The sequence below is a fragment of the Haliotis asinina genome, chromosome 8 (genome assembly GCF_037392515.1).
Source record: "Haliotis asinina isolate JCU_RB_2024 chromosome 8, JCU_Hal_asi_v2, whole genome shotgun sequence".
Classification (NCBI taxonomy): Eukaryota; Metazoa; Mollusca; class Gastropoda; order Lepetellida; family Haliotidae; genus Haliotis; species Haliotis asinina.
Genome location: NC_090287.1, coordinates 4,454,637 through 4,466,517, shown reverse-complemented (window position 1 = coordinate 4,466,517; position 11,881 = coordinate 4,454,637). Strand labels below are relative to the sequence as shown.

The following is an 11,881-nucleotide window of genomic DNA, read 5'->3' as shown; positions in this document are numbered from 1 at the left end:
CTACATAGGATATTGTCATATGCAGTTTCTGTTGATGTTGTTCTATAGACGAGTAAGCAGAGACGACTTGACGGACGTTGTCATGCTCATGATAGTAGGTGTTCCTTATATTTATGGCACTGTCAGGTTACATCCGTGTTGGCATATCGTATGACGTATCATAGTTGGAAATTCATTTATCTAGCTCAAGTTCTGACGTATGAGTTCTTAAAAATGTGAAACATGGTTTTAAGGATAAAAGTTCGGCATGTGGGAAATCGCAGCATTAAAATGATAAAAACTGACGAAAAACAAAAACAAACAAAACAAAAACAAATGAAAACTACGATACATTGAGAAGCGGAGACATACATATGTATCAAAGCTGTCATTGACTGATATGTATATATACATGCCTGGTTGACCTGTCTCTGAAGTGTATCTCGGTTATGCTCTTTTTTCTATCAAAATGACTTTTCGTAACAGCACTTATAGTTGGCTGGACATAAGCAGAGGTCCACATTCACTTCAAGCTAGCACACGGTCTTGCTTGAAGCGCTATCGAGCTAGCAGACGGTCATGTTTGAAGCGCTATCTAATTTGGATACGTGAAACGACATGTTTCAATTATAAATGATCCTCACACGACAACACAAGTTTATCTTGATAAAGGTGCGACTTTATAAATGCCGTGACACGCTAAGATAACGGATTTCCCGGTGAGCGAACAGGGGCACTAGCGTTCACACCAGCTATCGTGACGTTGTTTTCGTCTTACGGGGAGAAGCGGTAGCTGTGCGTTGATTGGTCAATAATCTATTCTGGCTGAGTGGGATGTGTTTCGCAGTAGACACGCGACAAGCGTACCGATGGTACGGCGAAAGTTTCGCTTGCTACTTTTGCTAGCCAGCATTTGGCTTGTAGGAATTGTCTACTATGTTTATAAGGCCAGCGAGGAACAGGTAAGAATGCATGTTTTACATTAATGTCACAAGTTGAGGCGGAAGAGTTCCGGGGGTTGAGATCAGTTTCAAGGCTCCGAACTCGGCAAGTCCCGTAGTGGCAGTCAGTGAAGTGCCGTTCTATTTATAGATGGAATTAGTCAAAGAGTGTGGGTCATATTGGAAAATATTGTTTAAAGGGAAGGGCATTTGTCCGAATACAGTTTGCATTCAACACGTTAATAGTTTTGAATTTTGTAGAGCTTTGATGATATAATGACTGCAGGTAAGGAGATCATTTCAAGGAAAAAGTTCTAAGTATTAATTAAGCATGTACGTGTAATATAACCCATGATGTGCATATACTGTTTTTATTTCCATAACTGGCCCGTTTTACATGTGTTAGTCTGATTTTTAAAAAAATTCTTATTTCCAACACTCAAGAAAGAAATTTTGTTGAACAATACTTGTATTTCACTGTAAATGTTTTGTTAGGTTAAAATAAAATATATTACACTGTTGTTTTTGGTCATATAAGCAGGGCTTAAACAAATAGACTAATATCCACAATTTATCGTTTGTTATTGTTTTATCAAAACTTTTTTACAATGGTAACCATGAAAATGTATTGTCAACTTTGTGCTGTCATGAACAGTTTTTAGCATTCACAGTTCTAGCTACATGTAATTACACTGTTGTGCTGTGAGCAGAGAGTGAATACAAGGGTGACTGAGTGAGTTTGTTGAGCATGACACGCCTAGAAGTTGAAGGTTAATAGTGAAGTCTTTCGGAACTTAGATTAAGATTTCAGACAAATTGGGTTTTATCGCCATAATTTGTTTATAAAACTAGCCACTGGTTTTACATTTGTATTGTGTTTTTTTTGTAAGCTTAACCTTTCATTATATCCAAATGTAATTAATCATGAAATTTTGATAAGTATAAAAACTTCAGGTTATAGTTTAAGAAAATAATATGTAGGCCAGTGTTGTATCATGATTCCTTTTACCTGATTTTCTCTTTGAAAACATGGCAATTTTATTAATTTTCCCCTTAAAAAAATATTGACTAGTGAGATGGAATATTTTGAATAATTTATTCAAAATACATGGCCTAGGCTAACTCCTTACCAGATGTGGAATTCTCACGTAACAGTTCCGCAGGATCAAGGAGACACATCTTGCCTATAGTTCACCATGTATAGATCAGAGTTATGTGGAAATACACTCACTTGTGAAGAGGACCATTATCTGAATAAATACTAAATGACTACTAGTACTGTAGAATGATGTTTAATCCTCTTACTTCCAGTAGTTGCAAGATTGCATATGTTATTTAGGTCAATATTTACTCATTCACAATATGTACAATATACATATTGATTTTCATCCCTCATAAATTATCTTATCAGCCTTCCTTTATTCATAGAAGAGACATTGATTATTGATCAGGCAAACAATGGTTAGATAGTTTAAGAAATAGATATACAAATCTTTGAACTGTGTGTATGTTTGTTGTTTGTGTGTAACAGTTGTTTACAACATGTTATCACCCAAGCAATATAGGTCTAACATGGTATAATTGTCACAACAGGCTAAACATGCTTGAACTGGAATTCAGATGTGAAACATCAGTTGATTTACATAAGAAATATAGAACCATCCACCATCATTTTAATCATGGCAGACATGGAGAACTTAATTAACGTGTATCACATGTTCAGTGCTAATGAGAGCAGATTTTTTAACTTTAAAAACATTTTAAACATTTTTGACTTGCTTTAGTACATGCACATGGTTTAGAAACTTTAGCTTTATGTAAATGGTGGCGGCAAGATGGGGTAGTTTGATGTTTGTTTGAAGTGTCAGTATTCAGCTTCAGTCAATATGGGGGAATCTGCCTTTATTACAGCTTGGGGATGTGTTAACTAGAGATGGGGTTGAGGAGATGTGTGTTCACACATAAATATGTCAGATTGAGGTGGAAGTCGTAAAAAAATTTCCAAGTTGTGGAAGATAGTTACCAAACTGACAACTTTATGGTTGAAGTTTGTGTCAAAATTTATTACTCAAATTATATGCCATAATAGTACATGAGTACCAATTACTTATGTTATTTTACAGTGGTAATTGCTATCTGGTGATAGGATCAACTGACCAGTTGAGCTCATTATGTAGGCATATTTGTTCGAATGTTATATATGAGGTGGTTTGTGCAGTGTAGCAATGATTACTGGTGCATTTTGAAATCCCTTCAAGATTTCCTGAAATATGTATGGCATATGTCTTGTAAGTTATGTGACTGATAATTGAATTTTATATTGATTGTCATTGCCAAACAAATGATCTGTAGAATGTGAATTCCGCACAAAATCTTCGGAATTCCTTATTTGTATATATGGCATGTTAGTGGAAGTGAGTTGTACATCATGCTATGGACATGTGGTTTAGGTGGCAAATAGGAGATGATCATCGGTAGTCACGATGAGACAGATGTATATTCCTATATGGCCAGTTCTGCCCCGATTTCATTTTTTTCAGCATCCTTCACACACCTGTCAAACATAAGTGTTATGAGCTGCCATGGATTACAAAGGTCATTCTGCTGGTGTTTTGTCATGTTCAAAGAAAAATGCATTCCTTGTTTATGCCACATCCTGACGTTTAACTGACAGACTTTTAATCAACAGAAAATAAATATCACCAAGTCATACATCAATTTTGTACTTTGTGTGATCACACACAATCAAGTTTTTCATTGGAATTATAATTTCGATACAACGTTCTGGTACAACATCCGTATTGACGTTTCTCAGCAAAGATTGACAAGGCCTCCAAAATAACATTTGGTAAGCGTGAGACACTGAGGGCTGGTTGTTTCCTTGTTTGTTCTGTGATTTAACATGTGCTAGGCTGATTGTCCTCCCTACCTTGACCATGGGTCACCAGCGTTATGCTAATGGTCAGTTGCGGTCAGAGACAATATGGAGATGCCCATGTGTTTGGACTTTGATATGGCAGATCAGGGAATGAAATCTGGATTCCTTTGAACATAGTTAGAGATTGTGAAAGCATTTCTGGAAGGCATTATTTGAGTATGAAAAGTATTGTGATGTATTGCCATCAACATTCATGTAAAATGTCGTAACATTGTGACTGTATTGCAATATATTGTCATGTGCACTGACTGTATTCAGTGTTCCCCTTGATGTGGAAAACCAGTGTTTATGATGCAGTGTAAAGTGAAAAAATGCATAAGAAACAAAGACACACTTCTGATGCAATAAAATTACTAATCAAAACCACACAGTTCAATGCTGTAAGTAATACATGTAACTAAATTGATTTCTGATGTCAAACTGATTCAAAAGTACACACAATAATTCTTTAGAATACAGACAAAGAGGCATATACCTAAATTATTAGTTGAAAATCTATTATCTTTGTAAATTGTTTGACCAACAAATTTGGATTTTGACTCCCAAAATAAAATTTTGAGTCAACCTGATTTCCAAATATAAATGACTAAGGGGAACCTTTATTGTATTGCAACTTATTGTCATGTACATACTGACTGTTGCTATTTATTGTCATATGCATCAGTGTGCATTCAGACAATATGATGATGTATTGCCATTGACATTGGTGTGAGATCAATAACATACCCACTGTATTCAGATATATTCTCATGTGTATCACCTGTTTTGCCATGTATTGTCATATACATACTTACAGTATTGCGATAATATATTGTCATGTACATGTTTACTGTATTGCGATAATATATTGTCATGTACATGCGATAATATATACATGCTTACTGTATTGTGATAATATATTGTCATGTACATGTTTACTGTATTGTGATCTATTGCCATTCACATACTGACAGTATTGCCGTGTATTGTCATATGTGTACCAACTGTATTGCCATGTATTGTCATGTCTACTGAGTATCTTGCCCTGTACTGCAATATACATAGTGACTGTATTGCAATATATTGTCATATATACTGACACTGACTATATTGTAATATTTTTCATGCATTATGCTGTGCTATACTGCTGTCAGTCACAATGCTGAGCCTAAATTTCTGGTGAAAGGTTTTAATGGATGCGTGATCAACACAACCAGCGATCTGGAGTAATATTTGGTGCTTTGTGGCTATATGACACTGCAGCACAAAGTGTTTTTGATAGCTCTGGTCATGTTATGAGTAGTTTTATATCTGTTGAGCCTGGACTGCTGTATGTGTGCACATGGCCTAGGTTGGTGCAAGTTTCATGTGACATACATTTACTGAAGCAAAATTACATTCATTATATAATTAGAATCTCATTTGAGATGTTTTGTGACTGTATGTGTAAAGTGGACCTGTAAGTGTAAGTCAGGTAATAGTTTTATGGGATGGGGTAGGGGCGGGGCAAGTGTCACGTTCAACATGTTTGCTCACAAAATTCATCATCACTTCCCCACCCCACCAGCACCAGCACCAGCCTTGTATTATGAATGGTCCCTAAGGATGCTCCTAAATATATGCAGCATCAGTGTTATGTACACTCACAAATTCCCAAGAACTCAAGCTTTAGGTAGTTGTGTTATTTTATGCAGCACTCATCAGTGTTATGATGGTGAGTCTGTAAAACAATACAGTCTAGGCCAGACAATCCAGTGATTAACATCATGAGCATCGATTGATGCAGCTGGGGTACATTTGCATGTGTTGAGTCAGTGAGTCGGACCACCATGATGAGAGGTATGGGTTACTCGCAGCAGACCAATTCTAACCAGAAACCTTGATGGGTTTAGTTAATACAAGTCAGTAGCTCACCTTCATGGTAGCCTCACGAAGATGGGCTGAATGTCTCCGGGGTCAGGGATAGTTGGAGCCAAGCAGGCTGACTTCCAAGTACAAGTACTGTACTAGGTTTTGTTTGTTGGTGACTAGAAGTGCTCTCTCAGTCACTGGCAACATCATGTAATGAGGTGTTACAGGGAATTACAGAAAAATGTTTTTACACACAAAATATACGCGAAATGGTTGGTACTCATTTCATTAACATTTTACTAGCTCTTTGCAATTTCCATAGGTCATTTTCAAGTGGGCTAGAGAACTTCAAGAGACCTGGTGCCTTTCACACCTGTGTTTTAACTGGATATTTCATGATACTTTGTCAGACCACAAAGCTCACATATTTCACATAGTTTATAATGTAGCAGTGTTCACAATTAATACAAGATCTGCTAATCTGATAGAGCCTTTCATACAAGATGGCTGCTTTTAACATCTTAGTAGATGACAACTCTCTAGCAGTATGTGAAATAGTGAACGTATGTATTATTTTCTAATTCTCTGTGCCCTAACTTTGTTGCTAAAACATCATCTTGCTTTGCCTATAGACATTATTGACATCAGCTAAAGGTGTTTTGAAATCAAATCAGTTAGTGGGCATTAGCAACAGCCGGTGAACTTGGTTTGCCTGTTTCTGTATCATGCACTAAGTAATGTCCCATCTCTATGGCAGCTACCTGTAAATATTCAGGTCTGAACAAAGGAATCCAATGATTGACGTTATGAGCTATGATTGTGGTGTGATGACATGAAGTCGGAATACAGTCTACTAGGTTGCCCCTGACAACCAGCAGAGAGAGGATAGGGACTTGCTGTAATCCAGGAGAGAAGGATTTAATTTTTCCAGTTTAAGAATGTTAGTGAGCAATAACTGATATATAGTATTCCCAGAAATTATTGAGAATCATGTTGCGTCATGTAACTCATTACGTTTATTAACTTCTGGCGTTTTACTCACATAAACATGTTAAAACATCATCCTTTTACAGTCTCAGTCTTGTTTTAGTACTTTGTTACACCTCAGCAATGCATGCCTGAATACGCCTAGGCACACTACCCATCAAAGTTTGTAGGTAATTGTGTGACAGGGTATCCCAATATTGGACCACCTCGGCCTTCATATCTTCAATATTTCTCAGTCCCTTTTGGTTTATTCTGTCCTTCATGACTCCCCACACATTCTCAATTGGGTTTAGGTCTGGGCTGTAACTGGGCCAGTCTAAAACTTGAACATTTTCGCCCGACAACCACTGTTTTGTGTAGCGCGCAGTGTGTTTTGGGTCATCATCATGCTGGAAAATCCAATCATCTTCATACAATGTTTGTGCTGTCGGAAGAAGGTGACCATTTAGAATGTCAGCGTATCTTTCTTTTGTCAAGTTTCCAGTGAAAACACACAATGGCGTCACTCCGCGAGCCAATATGCCACCCTACATGTGAAACTTCGGGCTATGTTTTGGTCGCTGGTAGATAGGTTTGACAGTATCTTTGGTCCAAATTTTCACACAATTAGGGAAAAGCCAAACAGAACTTTCATCCGAAAAGAAAACATTATCCCAATCTTGATTTTCATGAGCCCGACACCAGTTTAAACGTTTTTCCTTTTGTGCATCTTTCATCAACGCCGAGGGAATTCCACGTTTTTTCACCCAATTAAGTCTCTGTAATTCCTGCCTAACTGTTTCATTGCATACCTGAGGACTTCCTCTGCTAATCATTTCATTTCTGATGTTCTCAACACTTTTCAATTTGCCCCTACTCACAATCTGCCCAAGTCTTCGGCAATCCACAACACTGAATTTCCTAGGCCGACCTGCCCCTGCTTTGTGCTCTATCCCGGTTCCTGTTTGAATATTCTTCAAAGTTCTGTATACTGTAGACAGAGGAATACCATGTCTACAAGCTAACACTTTAGCATCAGCCTCACCCCTTTCAAAATCATCTAGAATGAGCTTTCTTTTCTCTCTTGCTGTAAATTCTGCCATGTCAACACAGGAAGCCGTCTGCTCAGACAAGGGAGATAACTCTTGACGTAATGAGCTGCCTTCTAAGCCTTCAAGAGTTGTCTCCCTTATTTAGTATGCTTAGTGCATAGTGAAAGCCCTTTTTCCAATCTTAGCATCATTAGAAAAAAAACAAAGATTTTCTCAATAATTTCTGGGAACACTGTATCAACTGATAAGGCATTCACAATGTTTGTGTTATATGTATAAGTTACAGTTTCAAGGTGCATGGTTCAGTTATTTTTGCAAATTAAATGATACAGGGAAAATTTTACGTTTAGCTTATTTCATATATTTTACAAGATAGGTTAGTCTTGGAAATGTTCAGTCCAATTGAAGCTAAACATGTCATGTATGCATAAACGAAAAGGCAACACAGTTTCTATTTATTGTTAATGTGTAATGAGGTATTCCGGGTAAACAGGATGATCATCTCAGTTTCTTAAAGTGAGAATGTCAAAACACCTAACTGAAATGTTCTGTGTAACAAAGGTTACAAGGTGATGTGGAATTAAATGCTGCAATTATTACTTAGCTGTGTACTTGTCTGTCTGTCCATCTGTCCGTCTCTCTCAGTCTGCACTGAAGCTGGTGTTAGAATACTAGTCCAGAGATCTGCTGAATGAAACTTGGTTTAAGTTAGTTGTTAATTTAAACAGACCAGCCTTTCATGCTCAGAGTTGCATCCCTTTGCTTTGCAAGGATATGCTGATATTGGGTTTGAAGCCCAGGTTTTTCTTACTTTTGTCTGTTAATACTGAATCCATGCTTTTGGGCCTCACCAAAGTTGTGAACTTACTTTTTGATGTTTTATCCACTGTTTGAAGTGTTGTAAAACTCAACTCACTCACTCTCGGCTACTCTCTGAAGTCAGACTGCCCCTAGCCAGGTATTATGTGTGTTTCAGACACAGAGAGGTTGTAATCTACAAATAACAAGTCATGATGATTACCAGCATTGGGTGCTTTTCACTGATGACTGATAATGGTGTTGTTTTGTGTTTGTAACTCTCATTCCTCTTGTGTTGGTGGGTATTGATTTGGCAAGCTTTATCAGAAGTTATCAAGTCTTCATAGGCTTGACAGATGGATAAGTTATAATCAATGGCTCTTGTTCCTCAAGTCCATGAATTTGTAATTCAGAAAGTATTTTCTTTTGACTTATGATGGGTCTGTCTTGTGTCTGTGTAGTGGTATATGTTGGAAGAGGATGGTGACATCATTCTTGTCTGAAAATATCTCACTAGTCACTGAACATATATGTTGAAGCACTGCCTTTGGAATTTGTCCACATGTCTGTTCGATTTTATTAATTTGTAACAAAATGGAAACACTTAAACTTCAAAATTGTATTCTCCAAAATGCTACCAGAACACCATCTTTGGATTTTTACTTGTCCTTTGCTCAATTTGATAGTTTTGGAACAGAATTTTGAAGACTGTTATCATGCTTATATTAGTCTATGTTTAAGTATGAGAGCCAGTTCAGGTCTGGACTGGACTGAATATTATTAATTATATTGTTACACATAAACTGTCTTAGTGCAATTGCTGTCATTGTTAGAAGAGAGTTTGGTCTACATCATCAATAAAATAAATTGCCAATGTTTGCCATTGAACAACGTGAATGAACTTTGCAAAGACTGTCAATTAGCCAAGACTGGTGTCTCTTTGAAATAGTCACTCATTAGAATACTTCACACCCATGTTGACCTTTTCTGATAAACTGTGAATGCCCTACTTCACCTATTCTTGTGAAATGCTTCTATGAAGATATCTTGTGTCAGTTATGATAACTGACAAATCAAACTTTTATTGCATCTTTATATCTGGAAAAAAAATGAGTTGGTTGACTGTTATAGAACAAAATGTCATGTGTTTCCCTTTCATGTGTGTACATACTTAAAGCTGAAACAAACCAGCTGTACATAGGTAAGAACTCTCTTAATCAATACATGTATTGAAAAATTTAATGCACAAATTACCCTAGTTTTATCCAGTGTTTATTTATTCAGATTGAAATTGTGAAGTAACTTCAAAGCCGAGAGCATGGAGAAGCCCAGGTGTGTGGATTCAGGTGTAAACGTGGCCACTAGTATATGTCTAGATTGAGAGTAGTGACGTGTACTGACCTGTGTTCCTTCGTTGCCATGTCAGTGCGCCTTATCATGGAATGCTCAATTATAACTTGCCTCTTGAGAGCTTTTCTTTGGTGTCTTTCTATAATTTGGTTATGAAACATTTAATTAGTCAAGATTCTTTCTTCAGATATCTTAAGATGATTTTATATAGTGAAGCGAAGTAATTTCTAGCAGATGATGTGTTTTCATGATAATACTATTAATAGTGATTGAGTATATCCTAGCAGCATTCAAGCTAGATAAATGGGCTTGATGTGAGAAATTGCTTTCTTTGCCAAGAAATACGTATGGTTGTAAGAATGCTTATGGAGTAGCAAATGTCTTCATAATGTCATTCATCTAACCAGATCAATCTCACCCTCAAACTTCCTCAGAGATGTATCTCACCCTAAAACCTTCTCAGACTTATTTCACCCTAAAACCTTCTCAGACTTATTTCACCCTAAAACCTTCTCAGACTTATTTCACCCCAAAACCTTCTCAGACTTATTTCACCCTAAAACCTTCTCAGACTTATTTCACCCCCAAACCCTCCAAGAGGTCGATCTCTTCTTCAGAATCTTCTGATACCTATTTCACCCTAGAGCCAAGAGATCAGTCTCACCTGAGAACCTTCCTGGGCGTGTATGTCATCCTGCAACTTTTGCAGACATCTCTCCCTGCTGTCTTCTAATCTCATCCTTCCGACTCACCTAATATACATGGTTCCATCTCAATGTCACCTTGTGTCCCACAGTTCAAAATATAGATATACTTACAGACTTGTTCACATGGGTAATGGACATATTGTCAGGATTTGGGCCCTGAAACAATGAAGAATTTACTCATGTAATTCCCAGATGAAGGCTCTGTGGAATTGACATTGCTACGATAAAACCAGACTGAAATGAGGAATCCATCTTTCTTTACTTAGATCATATCGTCTTTACAAAAAATGGAAGTTCTGTATGATTTTGGCTTTTGAGACACACTTCACATCAGCAGTACTTAGTCAGTAGGCAGTATTGAAGTATGGTGGAAGCTGGGATTGGGAATTCAGGGGAATGTCTGCGCGAAGTCTGTTATTTGAGTAATTCATGAAGGGTGCCTAATACCATTGTAAACAGCAAAATGACTGATATTAGGTACAAAATACAAACACCAGTTTCAAAATGTGGTGAGAGATTGAGATGAGTGATACTCTTCATGTATTGGATATTTAGAAACCAGTAGGTTCTAGTTCGAAGTACACCATTATCATCTTGTAAGTTTGAGGAATTTTTGCAACAAAAATAGTCTGTTCTTAATAGATTGCAAATGTCGAGATGTTTTTGTTCTGTAGTGTAATATGAAAACAAACTAAGCAACATGGTATTTTAATCATACCCTACTTCACCCTCACCCCTTCTCTTTGACCGCTTTGAATTATTCACAAGGATTTAAATATCCCAAGCCTCATTTGATAATGCTCATTAATGAAAACCTGGCAATTTCCTGCTGTTTCTTGATCCAGGAGAGAATAAATCTTTTCTGTTGATCATGTTATTTAATTAGGCTAATCATTGCCGAACCTGCTGTGTTTGCTTGACAAGGATAATTGGTCTATTACATTTCTGCTAGAGTTCACCACTCCCTCTGTGCGACCTGCTTGTTGCAGACGCACTGTCAACATGGATACAGCGGTATTTATGATATCTGTCCGATGGAGTGTTGATGAGATGCTGGGATAGGTAGGGTACTGGGAAGGCATGTGCGCACTAGAGTGCTCGGGGTACCCGGTCCATATCTACTTAGCATGGAGAGGTATGCATGTCTGCTGCAGGTCAGCAGCAAGTTCATGTTCCCAGCTTGGAAGTAAAAATTGCCTGACAAATTTGATGCAATGATAACTAAAATTCTGGTTTTGATTTGTTTTTCACTGACCTAATGAGGCAGCTCAGTTTAGAATCCTAGGCCGTTACCTGGGGCCTTTTTCACAAAGCTTTCGT

At 37.3% G+C, this 11,881-nt stretch overlaps 1 protein-coding gene across 1 annotated transcript in view; it reads left to right on the top strand.

Annotated features, from left to right (window-relative positions):
* The first annotated feature begins 803 nt into the window (after positions 1-803).
* LOC137294062 (polypeptide N-acetylgalactosaminyltransferase-like) overlaps positions 804-11,881 on the top strand; it is a 45,940-nt gene continuing 34,862 nt past the window's right edge. The window contains exon 1 of the mRNA XM_067824992.1: positions 804-941. Within this exon, the coding sequence (XP_067681093.1) occupies positions 849-941 (93 nt within the window). The 5' untranslated portion in view covers positions 804-848. The remainder of the gene's footprint in view (positions 942-11,881) is intronic.